At 43.0% G+C, this 18258-nt stretch overlaps 1 protein-coding gene across 1 annotated transcript in view; it reads right to left on the reverse strand.

Annotated features, from left to right (window-relative positions):
• asic2 (acid-sensing (proton-gated) ion channel 2) overlaps window positions 1-18258 on the reverse strand; it is a 435019-nt gene that overhangs the window by 89997 nt on the left and 326764 nt on the right. The window contains exon 3 of the mRNA XM_060902047.1: window positions 1159-1286. Within this exon, the coding sequence (XP_060758030.1) occupies window positions 1159-1286 (128 nt within the window). The remainder of the gene's footprint in view (window positions 1-1158; window positions 1287-18258) is intronic.

Below are 18258 nucleotides of genomic sequence, written 5' to 3' on the forward strand. Positions count from 1 at the left end.
TAAAATATGGAAATTTGAAACTTCCACATCATTGCATTCCATTTTTACTTACAATTTGTACTTTGTCACAACTTTTTTGGAATCGGGGTTGTACAACTGAAGCATCTTATCACCACCTCATTGCCTCCCCACCACTGAACTGCCTTTTATAGCATCACCCAACTACCACTGAACCTCCTCCCCATCACTGATCTCACTCACCACCATAGAACCTCACTACCACTTCAATACTTCATCAATATTGAATCTCCTCATCACCACTAGACTCTCAACATCACTGACCCACCTGAGTGACCTCCTCAACGCTGAACCACATTAGTAGCCAAAACCTTTATATTTGCTTTGCACAGTGAATCTACCAGACTTAAGACCCACATTTTCTGCCTCTTTTGTGATACCAAAATATATTATTTACTCCAGTAATTTTCAGTAGATGTTGCTTTAGCAGCACAACAGTTTTCATTAGATCTTTACACATAATATGTGGCTAGACAGTTGAATACATGAAGCAGTCAAATGTCCACAATAAAGACCATTAGCAAGATGAGGCAGGGAAAACAAACAACTCATAACACACTGACATTACAAGGTTAAACTGCAGGAATGGATAGGCACACTATGATGTTCAGTGGCCCTGATTAGCTTGGGCTATTAGTGGGCAACAATTAACCATGCTGGTGTGAAATTAGACATTAGTGTGGAGAGCAGTGCACAATGCCATGGGTCTAAAATGTTTAAATCATTCAGCCAGACAGAGCAGCTAACAATACAATGTCTGGCATTGAGACAGACAGTTGAGTGCATGGTCATAGACAGAGACCATAAAACACAAAAGGCTGGCAAAAAACAGAAAAATAAATGAAGGATATGTTCACTTGAAAGTCTCAACATTGGATATTGGATAGTTGGGTGATGAAAGAAGCATGGCACAGAATAAGATTAATGTGCAGACAAAACGACTTATCAAACACATACAGTATATTGCTGAAAAGTTTGTTCAGTGCTGAACTCAAACAACTGGACCAAGTGGAAGCTAATAAAACAGAAACGCTCCAAAAGAATTACAAGAATACATTACAGCAAGGACAACCAATGTAGTCTGAGATATGATGTGCTAAAGAGTCAAAACAAGGGAGAAGATGAACACTCGTTACTCACGCGCTGTTCCTGAGTGGCTACGAAAGTTTGAAACCCTGGAGCCACCCCAAAGCCCAGCTCATGGACGAACGGAGGCTCAGCTTGACTGTGGATCTGCACCCTCACGCCTGCCTCAAATGCTGTCTCCTCTATATCAGGAAGAGTGACATACAAAGAAAGAGAAGAAAGGAAGAAATTGATACCATGTCTATTTACAACAAATGCACCCTCTAAAAACAATATATTTATCACAGATAAAGCTGTTGATGCATCCAGAACATCATATGAAATGAAGCAGAGGCATCAATAAGACCAATTCAGAAGATTTTCTGGAAAAAAAAAGAAAAAAAAAGGTATTTTGCCAAAGGTATGTGGACACCTGATCAGTCATACCCATGTGCTTGTTTGGGAGCCCATTCCAGATTTACATAGTCCCTCTTTGTTCTTATAATAACCTCTATTCTTCTGGGAAGGCTTTAGAACATTAACCATAAATCACTGATGCCAGGTGTGGAGGTCTTGGCGTGCTGTTGATATTGGTGCGGAAGAACTGGATTAGCCTGCACAGATTCCTGACCTCAACCCCACTGAACACCTTTGGGATAAACTGGAACACTGACTGCACCCCAGACCTCCTCACTCAAAATCAGTGTCTGATCTCAGTAATGCTCCTGTAGCTGAACGAGCACAAATCCCCATAGCTACACTGCTCCAGAAGAGTGGAGATTATTATAATAAATCTGGAATGGGATGAACAAAACCAGAAAGACAAGAAGCCCTTATTTATCAGATGTACAGTCAAGCACAGACATAAGCATAGTGAAATTCATCCTCTGCATTTAACCCATCTGAAGCAGTGAACACACCCTGGTGCCCTGTGTCTGGTCGGAGTTTTATCGCACCGCTCCTGTGAAGGACGGCCCCATGAGGACAGTTGAGGGTTATACCTGGAGGACGCTCTGGACTCTTACAGTAATGCTTTTATGGCTGAGGACTACAGTTGTCTTGCTAACTTTAGGACTGCAGTTATCATGAACAGTTTTGCACTCAAGTTTCCATCAATGAAGAGTTTATAACATCAACGAAACTGTCCTCATGTTAAAACTGTTAATGTTATAGTCAGGCTGTCTGTTGTTGCCCAAATGAGGATGGGTTCCCTTTTGAGTCTGGTTCCTCTCGAGGTTTCTTCCTCATGTCGTCTGAGGGAGTTTTTCCTTGCCACTGTCGCCACAGGCTTGCTCATTGGGGATAGATTAGGGATAAAATTAGCTCATGTTTTAAGTCGTTCAAATTCTGCAAAGCTGCTTTGCGACAATGTCTATTGTTAAAAGTGCTATACAAATAAACTTCACACACACACCCAGAGCAGTTAGCAGTTATACTACAGCGTCCAGGGAGCAGTTGAGGGTTATGTGTCTTGCTCAAGGGTACTTCAGCCCAACCTTCAGGCCATGGCTGCCCCATGTTAACCTAACCGCATGTCTTTGGACTATGGGGGAAACCAGAGCACCCAGAGGAAATCCATGCAGACACAGGGAGAACATGCAAACTCTACATAGAAAGGCCCCTGTCGGCCACTGGGCTCAAACCCAGAACCTTCTTGCTGGGAGGCGACAGTGCTAACCACTACATCACCGTGCCACCCAACAGATATAGATGTGATGGTCAGGCCATATCATGTATTCTGTCCATTCTGGAGATGGAATGTTGTATAGGCATGAGTCCTCAACAAATGCAATCATTTGACTGTTAGGGGCATAAAATTAAAAATGATGACTTTTTAAGGAGGGCGGCAGGGTGGTGTAGTGGTTAGTGCTGTCGCTTCACAGCAAGAAGGTCCGGGTTCAAGCCCCGTGGCCGGCGAGGGCCTTTCTGTGCGGAGTTTGCATGTTCTCCCCGTGTCCGCGTGGGTTTCCTCCGGGTGCTCCGGCTTCCCCCACAGTCCAAAGACATGCAAGTTAGGTTAACTGGTGACTCTAAATTGACCGTAGGTGTGAATGTGAGTGTGAATGGTTGTCTGGGTCTATGTGTCAGCCCTGTGATGACCTGGCGACTTGTCCAGGGTGTACCCCGCCTTTCGCCTGTAGTCAGCTGGGATAGGCTCCGGCTTGCCTGCGACCCTGTAGAACAGGATAAAGCAGCTAGAGATAATGAGATGAGATGAGACTTTTTAAGGAAGTCTAAAATGATCAATTAATATCTCCAAAACTAACACCAGGTCTGAAGAGCTCTGATCTGAAAGACTTATTTTGGTTTCAGAGGCACTTCACAGCACATGTGAAGAAGCAGATGGTTGGGAGCACACTTAAACTTAGTGGCAAAAACAGTGTAGCTGAAGGAATTTCCTTGCCAATTTGAACAGCTGGACGAAGTCATATCAGCTTGCTAAGTTGCCAGTGGAAGAAAATAATGAAGTGAGTTGTGAGAAATGCTCTTTTTTGAACTATGAAGGATTTTATCACTTGTTTATATATACAAACAGCTTTGCTGGCTGTTTTATAGTTATTTTGAGTTGATCCCTCACTCTCTAATGGCTATATAACAAGGCCTCCATAGACCCTGTTGAGCTAATAAAATGTTAAAACAACCCTTAAAATGGCAGCAGGGATAAATGGTGAGCAAGTCAGCAAGTGTATGTTAAAAGACTAAAAGGTTGCAGACCTATTATTTAGGAATCAAGATCTTTGAGGGGCGGCACGGTGGTGTAGTGGTTAGCAAGAAGGTCTGGGTTCGAGCCCGCGGCCGGCGAGGGCATTTCTGTGTGGAGTTTGCATGTACTCCCCATGTCTGTATGGGTTTCCTCCGGGTGCTCCGGTTTCCCCCACAGTCCAAAGCCATGCAGGTTAGGTTAACTGGTGACTCTAAATTGAGCGTAGGTGTGAATGTGAGTGTGAATGGTTGTCTGTGTCTATGTGTCAGCCCTGTGATGACCTGGCGACTTGTCCAGGGTGTACCCCGCCTTTCGCCCGTAGTCAGCTGGGATAGGCTCCAGCTTGCCTGCGACCCTGTAGAACAGGATAAAGCGGCTACAGATAATGAGATGAGATGAGACGTTGGGGTACACTACACTCACCCCTTGTTACAGATCTTGTATTTCTTGTTGATCGCTCAGAACGAAGAGTAACAAATTTTTTCAAAGGGGGAGCGACAGCATTATGAATGATTTTAAAAAGCAAATAAACATTTGAATGCTTGATTAAGTTATCAAAATTTAGAATACCATATTTGTTAAGTATCTGACAATGATGGTAATGATGTGGCTTTTTATCATGAATTTTGAAGGCACTGTTATATAATGATTTAAGTGGTTTTAGAATAGTTTTATTTGACTGGGACCAACTTGTAATACAATACAGAAAATGTGGTATGATCATGGCATTTAAATACATGCTGGAGGCCTCAATGGAAAGAGAATTTCTTATGAATCTAAAATTGGCTAAGTTGAATTTCAGTGTGTTTGCCAACTTTTTCACGTGATGTTTAAACGTGAGGGTTGGATCAAGAGTAACCCCTAGATATTTGAATTTATTTACATTCTCAATTTTTTGCCCATTTACTGTGACATTGGGACACACCTTGAACACATTTCTGTTTGTAAAAAACATGAACATAATTAGATCAACTTAACAAGTTTTGGGACTTCTCATTAGAATTGTATCTTCTCTCGCAGTTCTCACCCGATTTAAGTTCTGATCAATGTCTTGGGTCGAGCTTCCCTCGGGGAATAAAATTAACTCCTTTGTTGATTTTTCTGTTATAAATAATTTGTCGTGGAGGTCGGTCCTCTCTCGCATTGTCACATTTCAGTTCTGTTTGGCGTTTTGGTTGTCATGGTTGTTTCAATGGCAGGTCAGATGAGCTTCTACGGCCTTGAAGTTCTGGTTTATCTGTGTATCTTATGACCAAAGGAAAGAAAAGAGCTCTATCTTACTGTCTGATTTAGATCTTTTATGATGAGCTTTGGCGGCACGGTGGTGTAGTAGTTAGCGCTGTCGCCTCACAGCAAGAAGGTCCAGGTTCGAGCCCCGTGGCCGATGAGGGCTTTTCTGTGCGGAGTTTGCATGTTCTCCCCGTGTCCGCGTGGGTTTCCTCCGGGTGCTCCGGTTTCCCCCACAGTCCAAAGACATGCAGGTTAGGTTAACTGGTGACTCTAAATTGACCGTAGGTGTGAATGTGAGTGTGAATGGTTGTCTGTGTCTATGTGTCAGCCCTGTGATGACCTGGCGACTTGTCCAGGGTGTACCCCGCCTTTCGCCCGTAGTCAGCTGGGATAGGCTCCAGCTTGGCTGCGACCCTGTAGAACAGGATAAAGCGGCTAGAGATAATGAGATGCGATGAGATGAGATGATGAGCTTTAATACAGTGCATAAGTATTCGTCCCCCTTGAACTTTTCCATATTGTGTCATGTTACAACCCGGAAGTGAAATGGACTTAATTGTGATTATATGTCAGGAATCTACATGAAATACTTCATAATATTTAAGTGGAGTGACTAAAAATATAGTTTATAATGAAATAATTTCAAACAAAAACGTAACATTGGGATTGCATAAATATTCACCCCCCCCAGTGCTGTGAATCACCTAAATGAGTTCTGATGCAACCAACCAACAATTTGCAAATTACTTTTGTTGAAGTATTGGCTTTTAAAAGTTAACTTCAGGCCATGAGAGAAGAGAAAATGCGAGGAAAGCTTTTCTGCTCACTTGATTCACTTTAATGTCCGCCACAATGCTAGGACAACTCACAACTCAACAATGCGATAAACAACCTTATATATGGTAACCTTACACCATATCATTCCACAAAACTTAACCATTACTAACCTGACAGGCAACGTGTACCATATTAAGTAGTTCCTGATCTAAAGGAAGGAACAGAACATAGCCTCCACATATATAGTATGCAGCGTGCTGTAATTACCATTAATGAAATTATGCCAACTCTTTCATTAAAAGAGGAAAATTGGATCATTCACCAAACAAATTGCACAAAAATAAATCTCATCTTACAGTATCATTTAGCTCATGATTAAAAAAATATATATATACATACAGTATTTGCACCTACAAGTATTACACATATGCAAATCAAATGGTAAAAGTCTCTTCGGACCTGCCTGATCCATCTTGATGCCCTACTTTTGGCTGGAGTCTCATCTCATGGAGCTCCTGTGGAGGACGGCCCCATATGGACAGTCAAAAGTCACACTTGGAAGATGGCTCTGGACACTTACAGTAATACATCTATGGCTGAGGACTACAGTTGACTTGCTAACTTTAGGACTGCAGTTGTCATAAACAGTTTTACACCCAAGTCTCCATCAATTGATGAACAGTTCATAACTTCAACAAAACAGACTTCATGTTAAAACTATCATGAATTTCCAGGTTACACAATTATACTTTATGACTATATAGGACACTGTTATAGAAGCGAGTTATTTATAATCACGCTATCTGTTATCACCCAGATGAGGATGGGTTCCTTTTTGAGTCTGGTTTCTTCCTTGTGTCATCTGAGGGAGTTTTTCCTTGCCACTGTCACCACAGGCTTGCTCATCAGGGATAAATAACTTTAATAGGGATAAAAGTAGCTCATATGCTTAAAGTCGTTATTTTTCTTTAAAGCTGATTTGCTAGAATGTCTGTTGTTAAAAGCGCTATACAGTAAACTTGACTAAAAAAAAGGTCCATTTCCGTTCCAAGTTTGAACAATACAAAAAATGTGGAAATGGTCAAGGGAGGTGTGAATACTTATGCAAGACACTACATGCAATCTGTAAGTTGTAACAAGCTTCAAATGCATTGAGAAATTAATGTTTGATGGGCGGCATGGTGGTGTAGTGGTTAGCGCTGTCGCCTCACAGCAAGAAGGTCCGGGTTCGAGCCCCGTGGCCGGCGAGGGCCTTTCTGTGCGGAGTTTGCATGTTCTCCCCGTGTCCGCGTGGGTTTCCTCCAGGTGCTCCGGTTTCCCCCACAGTCCAAAGACATGCAGGTTAGGTTAACTGATGACTCTAAATTGACTGTAGGTGTGAATGTGAGTGTGAATGGTTGTCTGTGTCTATGTGTCAGCCCTGTGATGACCTGGCGACTTGTCCAGGGTGTACCCCGCCTTTCGCCCGTAGTCAGCTGGGATAGGCTCCAGCTTGCCTGCGACCCTGTAGGACAGGATAAAGCGGCTAGAGATAATGAGATGAGATGAATGTTTGATGGTTTTTGCTCTTTACATGTTCAAAAATAGGTACTCTGTGGGTCCATGTGGCTACTGCTTATAAATGAAATAGTTTTCTGATCCCATGTCCATACAGTAAATATCGCATATATACATGTTATCAGTGATACTCGCCTCATCTCTTGCAAGCATCACCAAGCTGTGAGCAGCATCAGGGCTTGGAGTATTTTGGTTACCAATTTTGTTTACTGTGTTTTGTTCAAAATACAGTGCTGTAAACTAGATCTATTTTCAAACTAGTAAGAAAGCACTTGTTCATGAATTGTCTTAGAAGCATTATTTAGTATGAAGGTGCACATTTTGTTTCACAAGTGTAGTGTAGAGTCTAAAATAAAAAAAATAAAATAAAAACAATTCAGGGCGGCACGGTGGTGTAGTGGTTAGCGCTGTCGCCTCACAGCAAGAAGGTCCTGGGTTCAAGCCCTGGGGCCGGCGAGGGCCTTTCTGTGTGGAGTTTGCATGTTCTCCCCGTGTCCGCGTGGGTTTCCTCCGGGTGCTCCGGTTTCCCCCACAGTCCAAAGACATGCAGGTTAGGTTAACTGGTGACTCTAAATTGACCGTAGGTGTGAGTGTGAGTGTGAATGGTTGTCTGTGTCTATGTGTCAGCCCTGTGATGACCTGGTGACTTGTCCAGGGTGTACCCCGCCTTTCGCCCGTAGTCAGCTGGGATAGGCTCCAGCTTGCCTGCGACCCTGTAGAAGGATAAAGCGGCTAGAGATAATGAGATGAGATGAGAAAAACAATTCAAACAAATGGCAGAAGTTTGATATCGGCTTTTCAATATATCTGCCAAAACGCTCAAAAAACCTTACAAAACCCTTCATTTGACCTTTCAGAAGACCCAAACAAAAGCTGTGATAATCAAAAGGTCAATTTTTTTTAAAAATAAACACCACTTACTTAATATCTAATCAGTAGCCTTGGCGAACCACGAGGTGAACGTCGTTCATCTTTTTATCTGCTGATTATCTTCCGATACTATGAAGTTATAACGAGGTGTCTCTTATTTCGTTTCTGGTTCTGATTGGTTCCGAAGTTTATCAAGAAGTAGAACGGGTAATCGAACTTGATCAGGATAAGTGCTGATTGGTTACGAAGTTTCGCTATTGTTACGCTCATTCTTACAACATGATGACATTGTGGCTTTGCCACTCGTTCTTATGTACCTTTGATAACACGAGATCAACTGTTCGTATCACCAGATCACGATTCGCCGTTCTGGTGATTGTAATGCTTATGCGTATGCGCATGCGCAGTGCGCTATTGTTCCACTCGTTCTTACATTCTTATAGTACGATGACATATGGCCCTTTTTCACTACCCTTTTTCAGCTCACTTCAGCTCGCTTCAGCCCGACACGGCTCGCGTTTCGACTACCTCAGAGCAGCACGACTCAGCTCGCTTCAGCCCTACTCAGCACCCAAAACTCGCACGGTTTTGGAGTGGGGCTGAAGCGAGCCGAGCCGAGTGGGGCTAGGGGCGTGAGGAGACACTCCCCTGTGCACTGATTGGTGAGGAGGAGTGTCCTCACATGCCCACACATGCCCCGCGAGCACGCTGGGATCTGTAAACACCGTAAACCCGGAAGAAGAAGAATTACGAATTACGAGAATTTCTGAAGCCTTATGCACCTCGCCTCATCTATACGCTCTTGCCAGTATCTGTTGGCGTTGTCGGTGACAACAAGCCACAGCACCAAGACCAGCAACACTAACGACTCCATGTCCTCCATGTTTATTGTTTACTATCCGGGTCGTGAGACTACCGCTTAAAAGATCACTGATGTCACTGTTTGCGCCGCCTAACGACATCACGTGACGTTCACCCACTTTCGCTAACTCCACCCAATGTGTCCACCCACTTCCAGCCAGCACGGTTCAGCGCGGTTGTAGTCGAAATGCAACGCCAACAGCCCCGCTCAGCTCGACTCAGCCCAACTCAGCACGGCACGGCTCAGCCCAACTCAGCCGCGTTGGTAGTGGAAAAGTGGCAATAGTGGCTACTGCCTCGCTTTGCCTCTATGAGGCAGTAGCCACAAAAATATATTAGTGCAAAAAAAGTGAAAGTGTAAGGGTTTAGTTGTGTCCTGGGCCACGTGAATATCCACTCTTTTTTTCGACGTGTCTGATGATGATGCTTTTAAATGTCTACGATAGGTTTTGTATCCAGTCAGCATGGTGGGATTTGGTTCTTCAGATCCCACTGATGTCACCTTATGACTAAACGCTGGTTCATGTCATGCAGCTCTAACAGTTCCAATGCTGACCATAACTGACATAACACCCTCTCCAGCTCTGTGGTGTCATTTGTTCATTCATTCACTCTCTCTCTCTCTCTCTGACATTTCAGATTTGCTTCGCCCCTTAGCTTTGAGTGCTCTCACATTTCTGGGAAACTGCCAACTTATATTATCTCTCAAGCTGTGTCATGAGCTGCACTAAACTGCAGCACAGACACAGGAAGAGCCAAACAAACCAAATATTACACACACACACACACACACACACACACACACACACACACACACACACACACACTATCAATATTTATCACAGTGTCAGGCAGTGGCGCAGAACTGACTTCTATGCAAACACATTAGCGACAGTCAGATGACAAATGCTTTTTTTTTTTATCATGAAACATGGATTAAAGCAACATAACAGAAATATAATCATATTACTGCTGTAGGTCATGGAGTTAATGCAAACATATACTCAGCCTTTGTGAGAATTTGTCGTGTGTGTGTGTAAAATGTGAAGACTACAAATAAGATAGACTTCAGATGCACACAGAGCCAGAGGCAGGTAAAGCTTCTGAAAATCGGCACGGTTCTGCTTGTGAAGTTTCACCTTTTTTTTTTTTTTGTTCAAGTGACATGAAATATTTCAGAGATCAAAGTAAAGAGAGAGAGAGAGAGAAATGATAAAGAGCTTTATTTAAAAGTTGGTCTCTTTTGCGTCGTCTACTTATTCCTTATCTGCTCTCTGACTGTTTTACATTTCTCCGAGCTTTTCTGTTTTCAGTTCCACTGAGAAAACTCTGGGTGTTTCTCAACTGCAGCCTCTAAACACAGCGTGTCTGGTGTGTGTGTGTATATATACACTCACCGGCCACTTTATTAGGTACACCATGCTAGTAATGGGTTGGACCCCCTTTTGCCTTCAGAACTGCCTCAATTCTTCGTGGCATAGATTCAACAAGGTGCTGGAAGCATTCCTCAGAGAGTTTGGTCCATATTGACATGATGGCATCACACAGTTGGCGCAGATTTGTCGGCTGCACATCCATGATGCGAATCTCCCGTTCCACCACATCCCAAAGATGCTCTATTGGATTGAGATCTGGTGACTGTGGAGGCCATTTGAGTACAGTGAACTCATTGTCATGTTCAAGAAACCAGTCTGAGATGATTCCAGCTTTATGACATGGCGCATTATCCTGCTGAAAGTAGCCATCAGAAGTTGGGTACATTGTGGTCATAAAGGGATGGACATGGTCAGCAACAATACTCAGGTAGGCTGTGGCGTTGCAACGATGCTCAATTGGTACCAAGGGGCCCAAAGAGTGCCAAGAAAATATTCCCCACACCATTACACCACCACCACCAGCCTGAACCGTTGATACAAGGCAGGATGGATCCATGCTTTCATGTTGTTGACGCCAAATTCTGACCCTACCATTCGAATGTCGCAGCAGAAATTGAGACTCATCAGACCAGGCAACGTTTTTCCAATCTTCTATTGTCCAATTTCGATGAGCTTGTGCAAATTGTAGCCTCAGTTTCCTGTTCTTAGCTGAAAGGAGTGGCACCCGGCGTGGTCTTCTGCTGCTGTAGCCCATCTGCCTCAAAGTTCGACGTACTGTGCGTTCAGAGATGCTCTTCTGCCTACCTTGGTTGTAACGGGTGGTTATTTGAGTCACTGTTGCCTTTCTATCAGCTCGAACCAGTCTGGCCATTCTCCTCTGACCTCTGGCATCAACAAGGCATTTCCGCCCACAGAACTGCCGCTCACTGGATATTTTTTCTTTTTCGGACCATTCTCTGTAAACCCTAGAGATGGTTGTGCGTGAAAATCCCAGTAGATCAGCAGTTTCTGAAATACTCAGACCAGCCCTTCTGGCACCAACAACCATGCCACGTTCAAAGTCACTCAAATCACCTTTTCTCACCCCATACTGATGCTCGGTTTGAACTGCAGGAGATTGTCTTGACCATGTCTACATGCCTAAATGCACTGAGTTGCCGCCATGTGATTGGCTGATTAGAAATTAAGTGTTAACGAGCAGTTGGACAGGTGTACCTAATAAAGTGGCCGGTGAGTGTATATATATATATATATATATATATATATATATATATATATGAGTGATTCCACACTTATGGGTACTGAAATGGGGACATGAACTTATTCACCTAAAACCATTTCTTTTTTTACCATCAGGTCACAAAACATGTAATCTTTAATGAATGATATGTTAAAAGATAACTTTAATTTTCTGAGATGTAATAAAAACATATTTATATGCCAAAGTCAAGCCTATGAGTTCCAAAATGATGTCTGTTACATTACTTCTGTTACGATTGTCCATCTCGCGTCTGTTACAAATTAATTACAATCTAGCTATATACCATGTTAATCTTATTGAAAGAATGTGTATGTTTATTCTACTACACATGGTTATTAATTATATTTGCTAAAACATCACCTTCCTATGTTTCAAAAAGTAATTCTACATTGTTAAAATTGAGAATATATATGTCCACAACACTTCTGTTACGTTCCGACTTTGGCATATAAATATGTTTTTATTACATCTCAGAAAATTAAAGTTATCTTTTAACATATCATTCATTAAAGATTACATGTTTTGTGACCTGATGGTAAAAAAAAGAAATGGTTTTAGGTGAATTTTTAAAAATAAGTTCATGTCCCCATTTCAGTACCCATAAGCGTAGAATCACTCTTATATATATATATATATATATATATATGTGTGTGTGTGTGTGTGTGTGTGTCCCCATCTTGTCCAAATGTGTGGAGAAAGCAAAAGCTGTGTGCTGAGCAGAACGAAAATGGCCTGGAGTTACCGAGAGTGCAAGAGAGCAAATGAGAAACAAGCAACAAAAGGCTGGAACATGGATTTTGAAGGCCTGATCGGTTCAGTCTGTTGCACTGCTCAGTGTACAGAGTGATATATATATATAACATTTTTTGCGTGCGTCTATTAAAAGGAGACCAAGGCCAAGTGTTTTTCCTTGCTCAGAAGGGCAAATCATCTTTTTGGAAGAGAAAGGATGAGGGGAGAGGGAGTGAGAGGGGTAGAGAAGAAGAGGAAAGAGGAGATGAGATGAGAAAAGACAATAGGAGAAGAGAGGCGAGGAATGAACCATCATAGGATGTCCTGTTACAGGAAAATAATCAACAACACGGGGCGGCACGGTGGTGTAGTGGTTAGCACTGTCACCTCACAGCAAGAAGGTTCTGAGTTTGAGCCCAGCGGCCGGCGAGGGCCTTTCTGTGTGGAGTCTGCATGTTCACCCCGTGTCTGTGTGGGTTTCCTCCGGGTGCTCCGGTTTCCCCCACAGTCCAAAGACATGTGGTTAGATTAACATGGGGCAGCCTTAAGCTGAAGTGCCCTTGAGCAAGGTACCGAACCCCCAACTGCTCCCTGGGTGTGGTAGCATAGCTGCCCACTGCTCTGGATATGTATGTATGCATGTGTGTGTGCTCGTTGCTCACTTACAGTACGTGTGTATGTGTGTGTTCACTGTTTCAGATGGGTTAAATGCAGAGGATGTATTTCACCGTGCTTGAGTGTGCATGTGACAGATAAAGGCTTCTTCTTCTAATGTTGCAGGATGACATGAAGCAGATTTACTGTTAGCGCTCCAAAGTTGATTACCACGTTTCATACAAATAAAACATAAAAACATCTCATCTCATTATCTGTAGCCGCTTTATCCTGTTCTACAGGGTCGCAGGCAAGCTGGAGCCTATCCCAGCTGACTACGGGCGAAAGGCGGGGTACACCCTGGACAAGTCGCCAGGTCATCACAGGGCTGACACATAGACACAGACAACCATTCACACTCACATTCACACCTACGATCAATTTAGAGTCACCAGTTAACCTAACCTGCATGTCTTTGGACTGTGGGGGAAACCGGAGCACCCGGAGGAAACCCACGCGGACACGGGGAGAACATGCAAACTCCGCACAGAAAGGCCCTCGCCGGCCACGGGGCTCGAACCCGGACCTTCTTGCTGTGAGGCGACAGCGCTAACCACTACACCACCGTGCCGCCCACATAAAAACATGCACATTATAATAATTAAATATGTAAACAACAACAACAACAACATTACACAAAATTTAACCCCAAAATTGCTTAAAAGGAAAACCTAGAACATAACCCAAAATTATTTAAAACCATGATAATAAATTGAGACCCGTCAATGACGGCGTAGCTCACTCCGGCCCCGTCTAGTCCAGAAGGAACGATGTAAAGTGGGCCACCTTATGGGTGCCATAAATATTGCAAGCTATAGACACTATATACCACAAATTGGCCTAGTGGTTAGCGTGTCCGCCTCTCGATCGGGAGATCGTGAGTTCTACTCACGGTCGGGTCATACCAAAGACCATCATAAAATGGTACCTACTGCCATCTGGCAAGGCACGCTGCAATACAGATGTTAGTGGGGAGTCAAACTCTCGTGGTTACCAGAGGACTAGCCCCCCACTGTCACCCTAGCTATGTAATAGGCGAGAGGCCAAGGGCTACGGAAACGGAGATTGGCGCCACCCTATGCACCACATGGCATGGGAAGGGACTTTGACTTTGATAAACAAGCTATATATAGAAGCTATATCCACCCTAGGAATACCGACCTATTTGCCAGAAAGAATCCAAAACAGCGAGGAATTGACCGAGAAGAAGCGATCTTTGTTGAACTGCTCATTAAGGCTTGATTAGTCCATAACTTCATGAATAATTGTAATTAAGCAAATCTGGGTAGAAGTTATATGCACCCTAGGTCCCCCTACCTTCATGCCAGAAAGAATCAAAATCTGTGAAGAATTAAGGAAGAAGAAGCAATTTGTGTGGAAACTGCTTGCTAGGGATTGATTAATTAAGCCATATCTTCATTATTAATTGCAATTATGCAAATTTGGGTAGAAGCTATATGAATCCCAGGCTGACCTACCTTCCTGCCAAACAGAATAAAAATCGGTGAAGAATTGAAGCGATTTTTGAGAAATGTGGACGCTGCCGGATGGATGACAGACAACACATGATGGTGTAAACTCTTCACCGCTCTGCCAGATGAGCTGATAAACATTAATGACGAAAACCCTCTTTAAAAAGATGAGCCTTAAGTAATTTCTTAAAAATATCTACAGATCCTGTTTTGCGAAGCTCCCGAGGTAATTTGTTCCATAGTTTGGGCAATGCAAATACAAAAGCGCCATCGTCCAGCGAGTGTTCTAACTCTTCCAATAACAGCACATCCCAAGATGGGTTACATTTTATAATGATTTTTTGTTGCTGACAATTTTTATTGTTTAAAGGATGTCGTAATTTTTAGAGGCACTTTTCCTCACCAGACTCCCATTTTATCTCTCATGAAGCTAATGAAATAAACATCTCCTTTGAGAAAACTTCACCACATTAGTAATAGACCCCTTCGCAGTAAACGTCATTCATACGTAAGAGGAAATTGCGCGCGCAGCCTGGACCCAAAAAAGACTCAGAAATGCCTAGTTGTTGTGTTGTCGGGTGTCAGAATCGTAGCAGTGATGGGGTTAAAATGTTCAGAATTCCAGCAGGATCTCACCCATTCCAAAAAATTTGCCGACGTCTATGGCTACAAGCCATCAAACGTGTAGACTGGGATGAAAGCACCATCAAAAATGCGCGGGTTTGCAGCGCCCACTTCATCACAGGTAAGATCAGGCTATTTATTAAATCTTTCTTTTTTATTCTTTCTAGTCTTCGTTTATTGATGTAGCAAAATACTTTGGTAACGTTTGTCTGATTAGCTGGGTCATAGTTACACAATGTAATGAATATTGTTAGCATGTTAACTTAGCTTTGCATGCAATTGTGTTTGTAGGAGAGGTCTCGCTTGACTCAAGCAGTCCAGATTTTGTGCCATCATTACTTGTGTATGCCGAAAATCACAATTTTAAAGCAAGGATGGAAAGGTAAAATTGTGTGCCCTCACTCTAAATGCCAACTTACGTTGACTGCTCTAACCTAGCTCCCGCCCCGTTCAGTTTCATTTCTGCTCTCTGCCTCTCGCTTTTTACGCAGCTCTGATTTCTCTTAGCTGCACTCTTTACACTATCATTCCTTTCATGCCATTACCTCCTGCAAATTGCTGTTTAGTGTTGGGATTTGCTGTTGTAGCTAAAGCCACATTGCCATCACATCACTGGCATAATTTGATTAAAACAAAATGAATATGAATGTCCCATTGTTAATCAAGTTGTACATGCCCGCACATAACAATCATATGCGTCTAAAGACTTGTAGGCACGAAGTTTTTCGTGGGTGTACACTGAAGTCTTGTCAATAAGGTACGAGTATATATCTTCCCATTGTATACCAGGGAACTTACTAAAGGCCCGGTCCCACTGCACTTACGGATGCAAAGAGGATGTAAAACGTAAAAAAATCTTTGCCATCCGTTGGAAAACGCTATGTATCCGTTGTGTACTCATTGCATACGTGCTTCATACGCTCTATCCATCGAGCATCCGTCCACTGTGATTTCATCCGCGCAAAAAGTTTTGAGCTGCACAAAACTTTTAGAACGGATGAACTTTCCGCCGTGTACGATGTAAATCCGCGACATATACGAGCAACAAACGTTCTATGTCCGTTATCATCCGTTAAACGTCTGCTGTATCCTCTCTGCATCCTCTGGGCATCCTCGCAACTCACATCCGCTGCAGCTGAAAACGGAAAGAGGGAGGAAAGATAAGGTACATGAAACATCTATTCATCGTTAGTAGCACGGAAATAGAAAGGATGTAAGCGTATGCATCTCGTATATAAAGTATTCAAAACGGACAAAGCGTTTATATCTGGGATGTATCTCGTATATTTAGGATGTCTGGAGTATGTCTAGAGTATGTAGAAGGACACCTAGCGGACAATCGATATTTTGTATAAAAAGGGGGAGAAAATCATCTGGATCTCAGTAGAGATGTATCAATGTAGCCTTCTTCAAAAACGAGATGTAGTAGAGATGTATCGATGTAGCCGCCAGCACGTCTTTCCGCTTTATGCTGACGGCGTGCGTGCTGCATCCCTTTATATCCACGGAGCAGACGCAATTCATACCCCCCGCATGCGCAGTGAACGGTCTGCATCCGATATACATCCGCGCAACATCCCCTTTGTTTCCGTTAGGCGTACGTGATGCATCCCCTTCATCCGCTATGCATCCGCTCTTTCTGCTATGCGTCCGCTTCTCAGTTATCACCGGTAACCCCTTCGGAGCTGTCATCCACTTCCATCTGCTTTCATCCGCTAGGCTTCCTATGAACATGCGTTTAACATCGCTGCTATATACTACCCACGTCCGTTCTTTTTCGTTCTGTTTTCGCAAATTTTCGCCATTTTTGTCCATTTCTGGAGCGGATGAAAACGGATAGAGCCACCCCCGAAATTTTGCTCGTCCGCTGTGTCCTTTTTGCATACGTTTTGTCTCCATCGGCCAGTGGGACCGGGCCTTAACATCGTCCGTCCACTCTTTAATTAAATGCGGATCCGGTAGGCGATGTCCACTTGTTAGAGTTAACTTATTTATGTAGCATTCTCGATCTTGTAACGACAATTGTTTGGCATAATCTGACAGCTCATAATGCCGGTCTATGGGCAGCGCCATTGTTTCTGGGTCCAGGCTGCGCGCGCATCCTGGCAACGGTTGGTTTGTTTACAAACATGCGAAGGGGTCTATTACACACTTTTCACGCGATTGCTTTGCGTTTGCGTCCACCATAGACGTCCTTGTGTACGTTGTTACGAGTTTGTTTTCATCTCTGATTGTTTGTTTGTTCGCAACATAACTCAAAAAGTAGTGAACAGATTTTGATGAAAGTTTGAGGAAAGGTGGGCCATGGGCCAAGGAACATTTGATTCGATTTTGATGCAAATCTGAATATGTAGCTTGGCAGAGGTATGCACTCTACCAAGTGTCCATCTAGTATTAGAATGAGTTCATTAAAGGAGTGGCTCACCCTTCCCAGAATCCTCTGCTTCAAGTAGTGAGTGGCCACTTTTGATGGTTGCGATATTCCAAAAACAATCCACAACAATTTGGCGACGTGCTAGGCCGTAGATCTTAAACTGTAATGTGAAATTGAAGATATTTTGTCAAAGTAGTCATATTATAAATTCTTTCAACTGATCCATTCCATGTTTTTTTTCTTCATGGTCATTCCACTGTTCGAGAAAGATTTCGATGGATCACTAACAGTGAGTTTGCTGATATTTTGCTGCACTGAGAGCGAAAAGACTAGTGGTGACATGCTTTCAAAACAAGGCCTGTATGTAAACAAAAACAACAAATTGGATTCTGGCTATTTAACAGTTAATCCACGCAATCGAGTCATACATGAGCTGATAGCCGATGAGACGTGTAGCACCGAGTTGGCTATAAGCCATGTATGACGAGATTGCGTGGAAACCGGATTTTGAGAAACGGAGCATTTTTATTTTTTGCAAATACAATAAAGTAAAACTTTATACAAAACGTCCGACAAAATCATTTCCGCTTCAAATGTAAACAAACCGGCAAAATGACAGTAGCAATTTGTGAAAAATGCGATAATAATATTCATTCATTCATTATCTCTAGCTGCTTTATCCT

The sequence above is a fragment of the Neoarius graeffei genome, chromosome 20, assembly GCF_027579695.1.
Source record: "Neoarius graeffei isolate fNeoGra1 chromosome 20, fNeoGra1.pri, whole genome shotgun sequence".
In the NCBI taxonomy this organism is placed as follows: domain Eukaryota; kingdom Metazoa; phylum Chordata; class Actinopteri; order Siluriformes; family Ariidae; genus Neoarius; species Neoarius graeffei.